The following is a 16,489-nucleotide window of genomic DNA, read 5'->3' as shown; positions in this document are numbered from 1 at the left end:
ACATGCTCCAGGAGAAGCCCTGTGGCATCCCCTCCCACAGGTGCTTGCCTTCCTACAGGGTCGTCTGTAAGCTTGTCATCACCCACAGGCAATGAAAGGTAGAAATGCAGGTGGTGGCAGGCAGTTTGAGACTACAGAACAGGGCTAGATGTGGTCTATTTGGCCAGCACCCCACAAACCTCCCTGTCACTCACGGAGATGGACATACATGCCCACATACACAGGCACTCACAGGGATGAGGCGCATGGACTCATTCCTCAGGGACAGATGCGTCTTACTGCACACACAGGCTCATATTTGCAACACATTGGTACCCAGAGATGTACCCACAGGGCTACAGAAACACAATAGGCACACACCCATGCACACCCATGCACACCCACAGGGACACACGGCCACATGCACACAGGCATCAAGACTCATCCTGGAAGGGGCCAGGCCTGCTCTCTCCCGTGGACAGCTGGGTGGGGCTCAGGGATGATGCTGGGAAGGAGAGGTCTAGATCCCATCAAGCCCAGCTCAGGCACCCTACCTAGGACCCGAGCATCCCAAGGACAGGGAGCGCTTTCACAGCTGCGGGGGAAGAGCTCTGCTCTCAGGGAACAGGGTGACCAGCAACTGCCCCACCCCCACCGCAGCTCTACAAACCCCTCCCCCTTCACTGGTGGAAGAGGGCTGGGTTAGCCTCCCCCAACCCCCCACCCCCACCCCGGGCAGCCCCTCATGCCAAGTACATAAAGAAACGGAGGCTGGACTCTAATCCCAAGTTCCACGTCTGATATGGGGACACAAAACTGTGAAAGCAGAACTTTTCCTCTGCCCCTTTCGGAGTCAAGCCTCACCCCAGAAAGTGGCCTGGCCACCCTGGCTCGTTGGAGATGCAGCTGGGGGCTGAGGCTGGGCCAGCGCTCTAGGGTGGGCACTGCGCTCTCAGGAATCCAGATGCTTCAGAGGGAGGTGGGAACAGCGGGGGAAGGTGTCAACCTTCAGATGGCCCAGGCTCAAGACCCCACGCTGGGTCCCTTTGAAGGGGGCAGGGAGGGAGAGTGGAAGGTGGAGCACGGCGTCCCAGGAACAGGTCAGGGGTCCAGGTGACCTGGGGTCTCCACTTTCTAGCCCTTGCCCCAGGAAGAGTTGCAAGCAGCAGGTGCCTCATCTTCCTTGTCCTCTGCACGGGGACATTCCCAGAGCTCACAAAGTGTCCCCTGGCCTCTCTGACCCCAGCCTCCCCCACGCCAGGGAGTCCAAGTCTGGTCAAGAGAGGACCCCTGCATCTGCTCCCTTTCTGGTAAAGCCACAGGGCTGGGGCTCAGCCTGAAGTTAGGGGTGAAGTGAGGGCAGAAACACGCCACAGGTGCAGCCAGGACAAGGCCCAGATGGTGCCGAGGTCCCTGGGGTGGCAGACACCATTCAGGTGAGTCTCCGCCTCTGCAGTAAAGAAGGTGCTGGCTGGCAGGTCGGATAGAAATTTGTGCTTTAATATACTTCTGTGTGTGAGTGTGGGTGTGTGGGTGTGTGCATGTGTCGAACGACTGTCTGCAGGGCCTCAGCGCTGGACCTCGGTCCTTGTTCTCTGCTCATCCTCGCAGTCAACGTCGGCCCCCTCCCTGGTGGGCTGGTCCTGCCCCGGGCACCCCGGCTGGCGGGGGTCAGTCTTTGGTACGATGCAGACACTTTGGTGTGCCAGGGGCGGGGTGGGGGCCACGCAGCTCTCATCATCTCTGCAGCGCCAAGAGGAAGACAGCCATGGGCCCCCAGAGCTGGGGGTGGGGCTGGCGGGGCACTCCACTGCCCGGCATCACCACCACTGCGACAGGAAGGAGAGAGGGGAGACAGGCCAGGGCTCCAGTCAGTTTGGGAGGGCCGGGGGGGAGCAGGCAGGCAGGCGGGCCATAGGGGGGGCCCGTTACTTTGCCCCCTCTCTGGAGACCTGAAGGCAGACATGGCCCTCAGTGCACACAGGCACACTTATCAGCACAGACTGGAGGTGGTGTGGTGATAAGGCAGGGGTTAACTCAGCCTGCTGGGGTCCAAGTCCTGGCTCCGTGGCTCACTAAGACAGGGAGCAATGTACTTGGCCTCAGTGGGCCTCAGTTTCCTCATCTCTAAAATGAGTCTAATAATAAGAGCTACCCCAGAGGACTGTTTTGAGGATTGAATGAGCTCTCGCATGTTGTATCTTGCCTACTGTGTAGTAATGGCTCCGCAAACTTGAGCTGTTCCTCAGGGGAACCTGTGGACCCACGCAGAGATGTGCCCAGACATGGGCACAGGAGGCACGCCCACAGGAGGGTGGGGTCTGGTCTTCTCGTTGTCCTGCATGGGTCCCACAGCCCTGAGCCAAGCGGAGCCCGGGTGTCCCCTACTCACTGACACACACAGCCCGCCACTGAGCCGCTCCGAACCCTCATTCAGACTACACGCTCTCCTCCCCGACACAGGTGCCTACCCACAGGGCCCCCCACAGACTCACACCCCCTTCCGGCCTTCACCTTTATTGGGGTCCATCTGCTTCCGGGGACACTCTCCCTTCTTTAGTGTGACATCGTCTATGGCGATATCCCCCAGGTAGCCGGAACCTCGAACCCCCTCAAAAATGATCTGGGGTGGGGTCAGAGAGCAGGGAGCGGGGGTTAGAGAGGCTCTGCCAGAGAGATTGCACCCCTTCCCCTCAGTGCCCTTGCAAGCCCCCCAACCCCACACCCTGCACCCTGCCCGCTCCCCGCACCGGCTCCCGGGAACACCACTAAGCCTTCCGAAGTGACTCCTGGCCCGAGCAACCGCCCAAGGCCTGGGAGAGCCGGGGAGGAGGGACCCTGGGCCCAACGGACTCACCTGGAAGGGTCCACTAGGATTGATGGGCACGTGGGCCTGCTGCCACACGTTGCCCTTATTGCCACTGAGGGACCAAGCGTGCGTGTCCAGGGCTCCTTTGTTCCGAGACCGCACCAGGAGGTTGAGGGAGCCTGGGGTAGGTGTGAAGAAAGCAGGCCAGTGAGGTCTGAACAAGGGCACCCTTCCCCTTCTTCCCTCATCAAGCCCTCCTCTCTCCCCACTGCCCCAAGCACTGTCCCTGTTAGATGTCCCCTGCTCATCACCTACTGGTTCAATGTCCCATTATCTGGGGCCAAGGGGAGGGGCAATGGCTAACACATCAAAGAGAAACAGCAGCAGGGATTCAGTTCATCAGGACAATTTGCAAATTTTCTTTCAGTTTCCCCTTCCTTCCTGATCAGCTAATGCCCCACCCTCAACACACACACACAGTGCCATTCCCTCTCTAGACAGGACACTGGTCCCAGGGTGATGGGGCCTCGTCTGCGCACACAGCAGGATTCCAAAACGCGAGACGTAGCCATGGCCGTGCACGAGACGTGGGGTGGTTTCTGGAAGTACAGGAATCAACTTTAAAACTTTTAATACTTATATGTATCTTTAAGAGGTGAATGAAACCAGTCCTTCAAAGCCACAATTTCTCTAATATCAATGCTTAGGGCAAAGCAAAGAAAGAAAGGAATGAGTTGATTGAAAGAATGAGATCAGTATATGTGCCACGTAGCTGAGGTAAAAGGAGTGAAAGTGAAATTTTGGAGGTGTTAGTCTGGGGGTGCTGAGCCCATCTACCCACAGCCGCAGGGCTGGAGTTCCGGAGGAGCTGAGAGACTGGGAGGAAGAGGGGATCTCAGCTTGCTGAAGAGCACCAGGCCACACTACCTCCCCTCCCCGGCTCTTCCAGCCCCCAGCGATGTGAACGACCTGGCTCAGAGGGAAGAGGAATCAGGTTTGATGGCGCCTGGCGGCTGGCATTTCCATAGCACTGCCCACAGACAAAGCCGCACCATCTGCAACACCAGATACACAGACCCCCAGGCGGGGAGAGACACCAAGTGTCACCTGCCTGAGATAAGAGGAGTTGGCTTGGACCAAGAAGAGGCCGCAAAACGCAAGGTCTGGGGACAGCTGGTACCCAGAGCTGCCAGGCAGAGTGGGAGGGGAGGGGAGAGACAAGGACAGCAAGAAACACTCCCGTCCTCACCAGCAGATGGAGCCACAGAGGGCTGCCACCAGCACCCAGTGCGCCAGGAGGTACCACCCTGGCTGCAGTAGGACTCAAGCCCCAGGGCCTTCTGGGCTCCCCACCGGCCCCCAAGGGACCTCTTTCTCTTCCCCTTCCTGGAGATCTTCCCTGATCCTATCCCCCTTGGGACCCAGCCTCATTCACACCTCCTTTTCCACCCTCACCACCATGCCCCAAGGACACTAAGGGGGAAACTCCACCCTTTCACTGTTGAAACAAACATTGGATTTCTGCCCCCTACCCTGACCATCCCATCAGCTCCAAGATCCCCCACCCTCCCCACCCCCGCTCAGGGACTGCTAATAGCCTTTCGCAGGTGTCAACCAGGGCCCAAGATCTTCGACTTCCCTTAAGGGTGGACCTGCTCACCGCATTCTTCCCGTGTCCCCTTTGTCTCCTCCAAAACCAAATGCAACTGTATGCTGGACCCTGGACTTTTGCCTAAGCCATTCCCACTGCTTGAGATGTCCTTCCCTACCATGTTCCTGTAGCCAAATCCCTCCTGTGCTACAAGGTATCTCTGAAATGTCACCTCCTTCAAGAAGTCTTCCTAGGCTTAAACTGGGAGTTCTCTATGCTTTCCAGGAACTCCTGAGTCTTTGAACTCCAGTCCTGCAGACCGAGCCAGCTCTCAGCTCAGGGGTGTGGCAGTCATTGGGATCCTATCTTCTCTTCCCTGTGACTCCTGAGGGAAAGTCTGCATCCCATCGCTATTGGTTCTCAATAATTAAATGCTGAATGAAGAATTTTTCACAACAGTCATCAGGAGCAAGAAAGGACTTTCATAGAGCCTAAGGATTAGAAGTTACCTTGGGTTTTATCAAGTTCAGACCTCTCTGCCATTCATTCATTCATTCATTCATTCATTCATTCATTCAACTACTTGAGCACCACTATGTGCCCGACACTATTCTAAGCACTAGAGATACATCAGTGCATAAGACAAAGATCCCTGCTGTCCAGGAGCTTGTGTTCTATTGGTGGTAAGCATCGTAAGGAAAATAACTCAGGGAAGGGAATGAAGACATTTCAGATGGGGCTATCGGGGACCTCTCTGAGGAGCCCTGAAAGAGGGAATGAGCAGAATGTTCCAGGCCAGGAGAACATCATGAACAGAGCCCTCTAAGGCAGGAACCTGCCTTGAGTATTTAAAGAAAAGCAAGGAGACCATTGTGCTCAAGCTCAGTGGTAGCCAGAGGACAAGCAGCAGAAAGTGAGGTCAGAGAAGCAGGCAGGGTCTGGTCAGGGGTGGGATGCCCGGAGAAGACAGTGATGGAAGGGGACAGAGCCGGGGAGGAGCATGAGAGGTGGGGCCCCCACCACAGCACCCTTGCCGACAGTCCTCCTGTCCAGGGACAGGGCACGCCTGACGCTTCCAGGGTCTCTTTCAGCTGGAACCAAATCTGCTCCTGGGAAGTGCTCACTGATGGTTCGTGCCAGCCCCTGAGGAGTACCGAGCGAGCCCTGGGGCCCAGACTGCTCCCAGTTACTCTGGCATCCCCACTCACAAGGCCTGGTTTCCCAGGGCCTGCGGACCCAACATGCTCCTCTTCACAGCTGGGTCCCCAGTGTCCCTCCTGAGTTGGGGATAAAGTGGCCAACTCTCCAAGTGTGCCTTCGATGCGGAACTTTCAGGGTAAAACCGAAAGGCTGAGCAAAGCAGAATTGGTTTGCATTGATTGGCTACTACAGCTGGGACGCCAGATGGAAGTGAGGGTTGGGCAGAGCAGGCCGTCCTGTCACCCACCCTCACCCCAGGGGAAGCTTCTTACCCAGCCAGGCCGCAGCCACGGCCATACTGGTCTATGTAGTTGGTCTGGGGGCCCCAGGGGGTGCAGAACCTTCCATCCCACCCCATTCCAGTTCACTAGCTCAGCTTGACCTGTCATGTGAGCTGTGGAAACTTCTCCATAATGAGCCTTTAAGTCCACACCTGCTGAAAGTCACTTCCCCTCCTGTGCAGCCTTGGAAAGCAGTTGAGTGTTCTGTGGCCTGACGAGGCTCGGTCTCCAGTTCGTGTGGGTCAGAGGGAACACAGGCTCCCAACACACAGTTTTGTGTGTAAAACTGAAGGGGGTGAGGATGTGTGTGCACTGCTTCCACGTGCATAAAGTACTGCTGGAAATGCCCCCGAATCTGGCGCACCGACTCCTCTGGAGCGGGGCGCTAGGTGGCAAGAGGACTGGGATGGGCAGGGCTCTCACCAGGGGCCCTTTTGTACCTTTTGACCCATGCAGAGCACATGACCTTTCCCATAAGTAAGTAAACAAGCAAACAATTAAAAAATTTTAATAATGTCAATTCCTCAGCAGTCTCCTGTAACCAGGCCCCAGAGTCGGTCCCTATTACCAGCTGTCTTGGCCCCTATCTTCTGCTGCGGACGCATTTCTCAGTGGTCACTAAGTCTTATCTGGTACCATTAGCTGTTCAGTGTCTGTCTCTAACTTGACTGGGGGTGTGGGGAGAGGGGCGGGCCTTCCACGCGGTTTGCCGCAGCACCTGATGCCTGGCACAGAGCAGAAGCTCTGGACTCGAGGGCTGCACTAGGGGTTCGCTGATTCACTGCACTCCTACCGAGGCTGCCTCTTTCCAAAGGGCGCTCCTTCAGCGCACACCCACGCTTAGAAAGCAGGACTTCCTCCCACTGCTCACAAAGCACCACACTTTCAACCCTGTTTTTAGGGTCTGAGGGAGTCAGACAGCTTCGGGCTGCTGTGTGGTCTTGGGCAAATCCTTAACCTCTCTGAACACCTCCCTCACCTTGTGGTTGTGCAGGATAATGAGACCACAGATGCAGAAAACCCAAGATGTTGCCTGGCACCTGGCAGAAAACCAATAATACAGTGACATCTTAGCTGTGTTCTCCATCCCCTCCAAGACCCCCATCTCATTCTGGGGAAGCCATTCTTCCCTCTGTCTCAGGGCACCTCGATCCTCTTAAAACCGCACACGAGCTGGCTCTGGACCTCCCCTTTGTGCAGATTCAGCTAAGTTGGGAGATAGAGGCCACATGTGGGCAGCTTCCTAGCCCCCTCCGGACGCCCCTCCCCACCCCAGCCCCATCACACACAGGGCAGACTACCTGGTGCCCTGACTCACCGATGTGCTTCCCGTACATATGGTAGAAGAAGGAGACGCAGTAGAACTTGGCGCTGGCATTGTACAGGGGACTCACCAACCGTGCACGGTCCCCCAGTTCCCGGGGCCTTGACGTCTCAATGAACATGTAGTAGCCTGCAGGGGAGGGGGAGATAGGCCAACAGCCCCCTCTGCACCCCACGTAGACCTCTTTCTGCCTGATTCCTTCCCTGCCTTAGTGTCAGCTGAATGAATCCCAGGGGCCTCGCCCATCACACCCCGTCCTCCCTGCCTCACAGCACAGGGGTCTAGGCCAGTCTTCATGAGTTCCTGGCTCCACTGAAGTTCTTCTTCCTGACCCTCTGTCCGGACAGGGCCGTGCCTCTCCTCAGACTGGGGCGGGCTCCCTGAGGAGAGGGCTATGTCTCTCCGTTAGACTGGGGTTCCCTAAGACCCCCAAAGCAGTCCCCTATTCCTAGCAATAGGCCATGTCCTCACCCTCAGGGGTGCCGCTGATGTCTGTGGGGGGGCCAGTGTTGGGAGAGCGCTTGGGGTTCTGAGTTAGGGCGTTCTGCCGTGTCCAGTCAAAATTGTCCGTCAGGTCCTGGGTGTAGCCACAGATCTTCTCATCCTCGAAGTGGCAGGTGTTGTCTGCATCGGGGTGGGGAGTGGGGGTGAGACAAGAGGGTCAGCCTCCTGGGGTTCACTGGACCAGCTTTGCCCTCCCTGGCCACCCCTCAGGCAGCTCCTGAGTAAGTGGGCCCAGGATTCCAAGGCTTGGGAAACCAGGCAACAGGGCCCCTGACCAATTTGTTCCCAGAACAGGACTTCTTAACTTTTGTATACCGCCACAGACCCTCTGGCCACTACTGAAGTCTAAGGATCCCATCTTCTTAGAGGTGAATAATGACTTAAAATGCATAAAATGAAATACAAAGGATTGACAGAAAGCCAGCTATACTAAGAGGTGTCAATATGTTTAAACAAAGTTGTCACACAATAATTGGGCTTCTTTATTATCTAATTAAACCAGGAGATACAGTGTTAGGTCTAATAACTTCCATAGTGCTGAAATACTAATGATTATAAGTGACACCGAGAGACAGCTGCAAGAACTTCAAGGCGACACGACATCAGGTTTCTGATGACAAAGTCACAAGTACTGACTGCACTACTGCGGCGGGTTGCCCACCACGGAGGGAGCTGTTACACTCCTGCTAGACGCTGCGGAAATAAAGAAGTGTGTGCCCTTCCAGGTTCCAGATTCACAGACCCACTGAATGCTGCACACAGACCCTCTGGGGTCCGCGGACACCTGCTCCGGAGAACAGGGGCCATGGGTCAGCCTGGCCTTTCTTTTGGGGACAGGGAGTGGTGCTGAGTGAGGCCCTGAGTGAGAGATGTCCCCCGACTTTAAGGCCCAGAATAAATCTTGGATGCAGACGTCTCCAAGCCCAGCCCTGCTCCCTTCTGCTTCTCCTTCCAGCTGCTGGCCTCCATCCCGTTTTCTCTCTGGGCATCTCTTTGGGTCCCTTCCTCCCACCAGGGGTGCTTTTCTGTCCCTGAGGAGAAGGAAAAGTGGGCAGGAGTGTCTCACCTGACAGACTGGGAGTGTTGATGGCTGAGAAAGCAAGCAAGACAACCAGGTCAGAATCAAGTGGGGTTGTGCAGAGGGTGCCTAAGCATAGGACCAGGGGCAGGGTCCCCAGAGCCAGGACTGGGAGCCGGAGGGACCTTGCCTACAGTGACAGAGGAGAACATTGCACAGTGGGGAGACCCAAGCTTAGGAGCCCCGTGGGGAGGGTGGAGGGTGTCTGCTGGGTGCAAAATGGGCCCACCCTCCCCATCACCACCACCACCACCTACGTTCTGTATAATGGATGATGCGAGAGGCCATGTCACCAGCCCCAAAGGTCGTATAGGGTGTGAGGCGGACCTCGTAGCTGTGGGGCACACGGAGGTCAGTCAGGATGTACTCCAGCAGCTGCCCCTTCTCCACACGCCGCACTGGGATGGCCTTCACCATGGCATTGTGCTGATTCAACTGCAGATACAGGGAGGTCCCAAATGCTAGACAGGCCGTGTCCTCCACCAGAGCACCGCCCCAGGCCCTGGTGTGACTTTGGGGGTCTGTGTCAAGCAGCAGAAAGAGCAAAGGACTAGGAAGCCAGGCCCTCAGTTTCCTCCTCTCTGGGACGGGGCAATCACCTCTTCCACGCCTAGTCCCAGGGCTGTGTTAATAACAAATGACAGCAACGCATATGAACACTTATGTGTGCTCGGCACTAAATGCTGTGCAATTATGAACTCATTTAACCCTCAAAATAATGATCCTATGAGGTAGAATACTATAACTTTACCCCCATTTTATAGATGAGGAAACTGAGGCCAAACAGATGTAGCTTGCCCATATCAGACCTGGATCCTAGCCTAGGTAGTCTGCCCAGAGTCACACTCCCATCCTCCACTGAAGGGCCCCATGGGCTAGGCAGAACCACATGAAATTAGGGTGACAGCTCACAAAACGAGCACAGTGGCTCTGGCCTTGCATTCTAGACACCCCGTGGTGAGACCTATGCTCAGGCCTTAAGTTTCTGCCTCAAGCTTCTTATGTAAGAGTAGAGTCTGTGTTCCATGAGCAGAACTGGCTCTGGTTGACCTCTGCCTGATTCTCAGGGCTGATCCAGAGCATGGGTCCAGAGGGGTCCTAGCACCCCCAGGCTCCTGCTGCTGTGTCCAGAACACTTCCTTCCTGGAACAGCTGTCTGTAAGGACAGCGGTGTGTCCCACCCCCACCTCCAACCCCTTTCCCTGGCTCAGTGAGCACCTCCAGGGTCAGCGGACACTGGGGCCCCGTCCCCCCTGGCCCACCTGGCGGACACTGAGTCTGTAGTTGAGCACGGGGTCAACAGCATCGGGCTCCCTCTGAGTCCACTGCAGCACGTAGGAGTAGTTCTTGGACAGCTTGTGGCTGCGGGTGGGGTTGGGGGTGTCGAAGTAAAACTCCGGGCTGTAGGCTTTGGCTGAGAGGGCAGGGAGGGGGCCATGGGGCCATGGAGCGGGGGTGATGGGGAGAGACACAGAGAGAGGAGGTATGGGCGAGGGAGACAGAGTGGAACAGGGAGAGACAACGAGAAGGGAATATTGTGAGGAGAGGAGATGGGGAGAAGAGGGGTTTGGGAAGAATGAGGGTGTGGTGGGAGGGAAGGTGGGAGATGGAGAATTTCAAGAGGTGGTGTTGGTGACACGGAGCAGAAAAGCCAAGAGGACAGAGCAGAAAGAAGTTCGGGGAGACGGAGGAGATATGAGAACACAAGAAAGAGGATAGGGGGCAAGACAGGAAGGGAGGCCACGGAATTGAGGTGGAAGGAGGAGACAGGAGAGGCAAGACGGTGGGGAGAACAGGGGAGGGGGAGGGGGTGGGAAATGTCACAGGGGCCTCCGCTGGCACGGCTGGGGAGGTGGCCAGCGGCCTGTGGTGCTAGCCCCGGCTGCTGAGTAGGTGCATCCAAACAAGAGCTAAAGGGGCAGTCAGTCAGTCTGGGGCTGTTGGACGAGCTGGGAGAGTGGTGGAACCGAGGACCCCTGGGGTCCTTCTAGGGGCAGTGCTACCCGCTCCGACAGGGACACCCCTGCTCCAATGGAGGAAGGGAGACAGGTTGAGCAACCCATCAGCCTCTCTCCATTTCCTCACCACGACCTCCGCCCCCTTCTGACCCCCCCACTCCCGTCTGCAGCCCCATCAGCCCACCCAGGAATGACCTGACGAGGAGATGGGGCTCAGAGGGATTTCTGGGCACGGAGGGGCCTGAAAAACTTAGTGTGACAGCTCAGAAAACATGTGCGAGCTGGTCCAGCACAACCCACAAGGTTTAGATACATTATTGAGGGGCGTCTCCTCTCCCTTAAGCTACAGCTCAGGCCCCTCACATTGGGCCTGCGGTCAGGAAAAGAGGTTCCCCATTCCGTTTCTGGGACCAATGACGAAGGAGGCGGGGCTTGAAACTTAGTGACCAGGAGTGCGGAGCTAAGGGCTTGAGTGGGAGGGTCTCAGTTGGATGTGAGCCTAAACTGGGTGTAGGCGGGGCTGGAGGGCACTCCTACAGAAACAGCGGTAAGTGGAGAGATGGGATTGGATAAGGGTAGAAGGGGAGGAGCCTATGCTTTACGTAGGCACAGCCTAAGCTATGAGTCTGGGCCTTTAAAAAGGGTCTCAACTTGGGGACCGCGGGGCTAGAGGGGCGATGCATGGCGTGGTCAAGGAGGGGCCTGAAAGAGGAGGGACTATCAGAGCCCAAAGAAGTGGGCTGAGCTAAAACAGGCGGGGCTTAGGGCAGGTATTCAGCAGCCCTGAAAGGGGAAGGACTAGATCTAGAATGGGCGTGAGTGGAGGGACTAGGTCTGTTAGAGCTCATGGTGTATCTGGGTGGGATGGGGGGCGTCTAGGCCTAGCAGGAGCGGTTCTTGGAAAGGCAGTGGCCTAAACTTGGTGTGAGTGGGCAGGAGTGCAGCGAGGCCCAAGCCAGTCGTGCCCGTGGCTGGAGTTGGGTGGGGAGCCTGGGCCCAAGTGGGCTTGGTTGGGTAGGGTGGGACCTACTGGATGCTCACCCGAGACCTGGAAGAGGCAGGCTGCTGAGCCCACGTCGTTGGAGACGCTGCACTCGTAGCTGCCGCTGCTGTCTCGAGTGACGGCGTCCAGGCGAAGCTCGGAGTGGTCGGAGGCCTCGGCTGCTGCAGGGACGGCGGGTGGCGGAGGCAGCAGCTGCCCCTTGAAGCGCCACACAGCTGAGGTGATGCGCTGGGGGCTGCCTCGGAGGAGCGAGCAGCGCAGGAGCACGGGCCTGCCCAGGGCCTGGCGCACTTCCTGGGAGCTGGGCTCCACCTCCGGTGGGACTGGGGGCGGAGGCGGGACGGAGGTCAGCGGGGCCGAGCTGGGTCTGAGGAGCAGCCCCATGGGGAAAGCGATTCACTCGCCCCTACTCCAGTGCCCCCCACCCTGGAAGGGTGTCAGGGCAGATATAAGCTCGTTACACACTCATGCAATAACCACGCTCGTATCTCTCGACCTGCAGATACCTACTCCCTCTTGGCCATTCCTTCCAGCCATGCGTCCCAAGCTGGGCTTCTATTCATACCTCACGTCCCATGTAATGAAAAGCAGCATAATGTCGGGATTGAGAGTCTGATCCCTGCAGCTGGATGACCTAGGTTCAAATCCCAGCCCCGCCTCTAACTAGCTGTGAGAGCACTCACGTTACTTAATTTGTTTGTGACTTGGTTTCCCTATTTGTAAAAATGTGTCAAGATATCAGTGAGGGATTAGGGGTATCAGCAGTAGGTGGAGGGTTTGGCTGGACTGAGGTGGTGAAAGGATGAAGACAAGGTAGGCCTTGCAGAGGGCAGGAAGGACAGCTCGGGAGGTAATCCGGATGGGGCAGTGGGACTCACACTGCACGTTTAGCTGCACCTGGGCCTCACGGGGGCGCACGTTGAAGCCATTATAGCGCGCGGTCTGGCAGCGGTAGGTCCCACTCATGTCGCGGCTCACTCGCTCAAGCCGCAGCTTTCCGTCCAGGGTCTCCTCCAAAGGCAGCCCCGAGGGCAGCAGAGCAGCCTCCTTGTCCACGCGAGACCAGAGCACGGGCGGCCGCGGCTTGCCCCGCACCTCGCACTGCAGCTCGGCGGGAGAGCCCTCGCGCACGGTCACAATGGCCCTGCCCTTGGGCACGCTGATGGTAGGTGGCACTGGGTGAGGGGATAAGAGCGGGTTAGAGTCCCCCTCCCCCCCCCCACCTCCCCGCCGCCCGACCTCCTCTGTGGGGCTTCTGCTTTCCTCCCCCTAGGTGCAACACTCCCTCCCCATCCCGGACTGACACTGACGGACGGAAGTCCAGCAGATCTCTCAGTATCTCCAAGCAGAACCCACCTCCCTAACTCCGCCCCACCTCCTGGGTCTCTACCTCAGGCTCTCCCAACCCAGAAAAAGCTGAAGTTGTTCTGGCCTATTTCTTCTTTTCCCTTATCTCAACACTACTACGTTTTGTGACTTCCACCTTTTAAACCATTCTACTAGATTATCTCCTCCCTCAATCTCCTCTCTCCTGCCCACTGATCCTGCTCTAACCAGTTAAAGCCACTATCTTCCCCTTCTGGACCGTTATCACAGATTGCTAGTCCATATCCCCAACATCTTTACTCTTTTGTTCAAAGTAATAAAATATCTGGGTTTTAGCAGGACACACAGCCAGAATAAAGATGGTCCCCCAAGCCTGCCTTTATGGCTACCACACGACTAAATTCTAGCCAGTGGGATTTGACAGAAAACAAGTGTCTTTAAAGGGGGAAGTCATGCCTTTTCCTCCGCCCTGCAGGCTGGAAGGCAGGCTGACTGCAGCTGGGACTGTGGAGGAGGTGGCACATGCTAAGGATAATGGAACAGCGAGACAAGACGGAGTGTGGAGCCCTGAGGACTGAGTGGAGCAGAGCTGCTATTCCAGCCTGGACTGCTCACTTTTGCATGAAAAAGAAATACACAGCCAGCTTATGTAAGCCACTTTTATTTAGGGTTTTTCTATTATTCACAGCCAAACCTAATCCAACCCAACACATGCCCAAATAGAGGGTCTTTTTAAAGATTTCCATGGGTCCCATCCCACATCACATCAAATTAAAATGTCCTACATTAAATATAAATTGCAAATACCTCCATGAGGCATGCCGAGGTCCAGTTATCCAGTTAGCATAATTTAAGTCTATAAGAATTTATACATTTATTGGCTTTAAATTTTGCCGTTTTCTCTTTGTATTTTGGTACCAGTTCATTTATTTTTCCAGGTCTAAACCATTTCCACAGACCCTTAAAAAGCTTCCATGCCCTAAGAATTAGGCTTATGAGCCAAATGGAGGAAATGGCCCTGTGCCCTGTTGATTTCCTGTTCTAAAACATCCCAGCTCCCAACCCTTCCTCACCCCCACACACTAACAGGCTGTCTCCCCACTTTGAGGCTGCACCACCCTGAGGTTAAAGCTCAAGTTCTTTGGCTCTGTAAACAAGGCCCTGTGCTCTGGCCTCTGCCACCTCAGCCTCACCTTCCCTTCTCCCACTCTGTGTCCCAGCTGTGAGATCCACTCGTAAAGAACATACTTCCTGACAAGCCAAGTCTTGTATATCTTGGGGGGTTCCCCATCCCTTCTCTGCTGGGCTTGTCCCCCAACCTAGCAAATGTGCACAAGGAGTATGGCTTGCTCCTCTGCGAAGCCTTCCCTGGCATGCCCCAGCAACCTGGGAGTCCTTCTCTCGTGTCCCCACCATGCTCTGCAGACTCTGTCTTTGGCTCATGTGTCCTTTCTAAGCTTTGCCTTTCCAGTTCCTGCTGTACCCCAACAGGTGGGTCTCCCAGGCTATGCAGTGAACTCTGAAGATGGGGCTGTGGCCTTTCTCCGGGCTCCCAGCCCGTCACTGCTGGCCTGGCACACAGTGGTTGGCAAAATAGATTTGTGGAATCTGTGGAGGCCACTGGTAAATCCCAGCTCAGGTCAGTCTCCTTCCGGAAGCCTTTCCTGACCACCCACCCCCTCCCAGCTTCACCTAGCCTCTCTCTGTGCAAATGTCGGGATGGAAAGAGCCACTGAGGCCATCTGGCTCAATGTCTCACAGAGGAGAAACCAAGACCCAGAGAGTTGAAGAGGCTTCGCTGAGGTCCTCAATGCAATGTGCTTGGGATTGGAGATTCTAGAAACCCTCTCCAAAGTCATCCCCTCCAAACTCCTGTCATTCTCAAAGTGCAAAATCTTTAGGGGTGCATGAGATCAGGCTCTGAAGGCAGACTGCCTGGGTTCAAATCCCAGCTCCACCACTTACTGTTATGTTACGTTAGGTAAGTTTTTTGAACTCTCTGAGCCCGTTTCTTCACCCTAAAAATTGAAGATAAACTGTCTATCCCACAGGGTAAATCATGAAGGCAAATGAGATATAGTAACCCACAGTAACATCAGAACACATAATAAGTATTCAATCGATGTTAGGCATTATCATTTCATTACTGTTATTTCTTCTTATTGGAATAGAGACCCAATCCGCTGCATAATCTGGCCCCTGCTGACCTCTCCATTCTGTCGATTCTCCCAGCCACACTCTCCTTCCTTCGGTTCTCCAAACAGGCCACGCGCTTCCCTGCCCCAGTGCCTTTTCACACGCTGCTGCCTTGGCCTGCCTTTCTCTTCCGCCCTCCCTTACTCTCCTTTGCCTAGTAAAAGTCTTCCCCTCCTCAGGTCTCAGATCAAAGATTCTCTCTGAGGAAACTTTCCTGGCTCTCATGTATCAAGTTTGTGGTCATGTATCTATGGGACTATCTGAAAAATGTTGCTTTCCCACTCAGTTCCACCACTCTACCCCAGCAGCTGGCACCTCCTGTTTGCAAGCTGCTGCTCCACCTCCACTCTGTGGGCCTCCCCGGCTCCCTCACGCCTCCCCGCTGCCCACGCAGCCACCCACCTGTCTCGGAGGAGATGTTGACCTCAACGCTCAGGTCAGGCACAGGGGCTCCTGGGAAGGAAGCCACACACAGGTAGGTGCCATAGTCACTGAAGTGCAGGTCAATGAGCTCTAGGCTGCTCGTGACAGCGGGCAACTCAGGGTCATTTCGGGTCACCAGCAGCCTCTTGGACATGCGTGCCGGTTTGCCATTCTTGAACCACTGGTAAGTCACCTTCTCCTGGGGCACTGCATCTACGTGGCACGACAGCTTCAGGTCCTGGCCCAGCTGTATGTTCTCGCTTTCTTTGATCACATCCGGGGTGATCTGGAACGTGGCGTTCTTCATGGCTGCAGGTGGACGGGGAGGACAGGGTGGCTGGGGCTGGCCCAAAGCCAGGGTGTGTGTCCCACTCCTATCCAGGCCCAGCTCCTCCCTCAGAGTGGCCCTTCTGCAGGCTGGGAGCTACGCCACCCACCCGCCAAACACAACCACCACAAAAAACCACCATTTTGCTTGAAAATTGTTCTGCTTCTTCAGATGCATTTTTAAAAGTTCAAATAACTCGCTGTAGAAAAGTGGGTTTAGTGATCATTCAAGTCACCACTGACTGAACATACACTACGTGAGAGGCCCTGTTCCAGGCGCTTTACACAGGTTTACTCATTTAACCCACGCAGCCGTCTGGGAGGGAGGCACTTGGGCGCGCCCATCCCCCAAGGAGGGGACCAAGGCTCAGACAGTTTAATTCGGAGCCCGCGCTCCACCACTGCACCACTTCATCTGTTTTTCTTGTTTTAAACCCTGAACCAACAAAAGGGAAGCATGCACCAGAATGTCTGAGTGGTTCTCTCCAGA

At 55.8% G+C, this 16,489-nt stretch overlaps 1 protein-coding gene across 3 annotated transcripts in view; it reads right to left on the bottom strand.

Moving 5' to 3' along the window:
• Window positions 1-734: 734 nt before the first annotated feature.
• The window catches only part of MDGA1 (MAM domain containing glycosylphosphatidylinositol anchor 1), a 55,686-nt gene continuing 39,931 nt past the window's right edge, over window positions 735-16,489 (bottom strand). For 2 of the 3 annotated variants that reach the window (XM_037146250.2, XM_037146251.2), the window contains 11 exons: window positions 15,652-15,981; window positions 12,606-12,902; window positions 11,766-12,050; window positions 10,029-10,180; window positions 9,024-9,201; window positions 8,755-8,778; window positions 7,656-7,808; window positions 7,179-7,313; window positions 2,837-2,967; window positions 2,494-2,602; window positions 735-1,808 (listed from right to left, as the gene is read on the bottom strand). In XM_037146250.2, coding sequence (XP_037002145.2) covers window positions 1,717-1,808; window positions 2,494-2,602; window positions 2,837-2,967; window positions 7,179-7,313; window positions 7,656-7,808; window positions 8,755-8,778; window positions 9,024-9,201; window positions 10,029-10,180; window positions 11,766-12,050; window positions 12,606-12,902; window positions 15,652-15,981 — 1,886 coding nt within the window. In that variant the 3' untranslated portion in view covers window positions 735-1,716. Of the gene's footprint in view, window positions 1,809-2,493; window positions 2,603-2,836; window positions 2,968-6,839; window positions 6,901-7,178; window positions 7,314-7,655; window positions 7,809-8,754; window positions 8,779-9,023; window positions 9,202-10,028; window positions 10,181-11,765; window positions 12,051-12,605; window positions 12,903-15,651; window positions 15,982-16,489 lie in introns of those variants that run through there. The other variant, XR_005082669.2, reaches the window with a different exon arrangement.

The sequence above is a fragment of the Artibeus jamaicensis genome, unplaced genomic scaffold, assembly GCF_021234435.1.
Source record: "Artibeus jamaicensis isolate MK-2021 breed Jamaican fruit bat unplaced genomic scaffold, CSHL_Jam_final contig_1803, whole genome shotgun sequence".
Lineage (NCBI taxonomy): Eukaryota > Metazoa > Chordata > Mammalia > Chiroptera > Phyllostomidae > Artibeus > Artibeus jamaicensis.
Note: the sequence above shows the minus strand (reverse complement) of the source record. Positions and strands in the feature narration are given on the sequence as shown.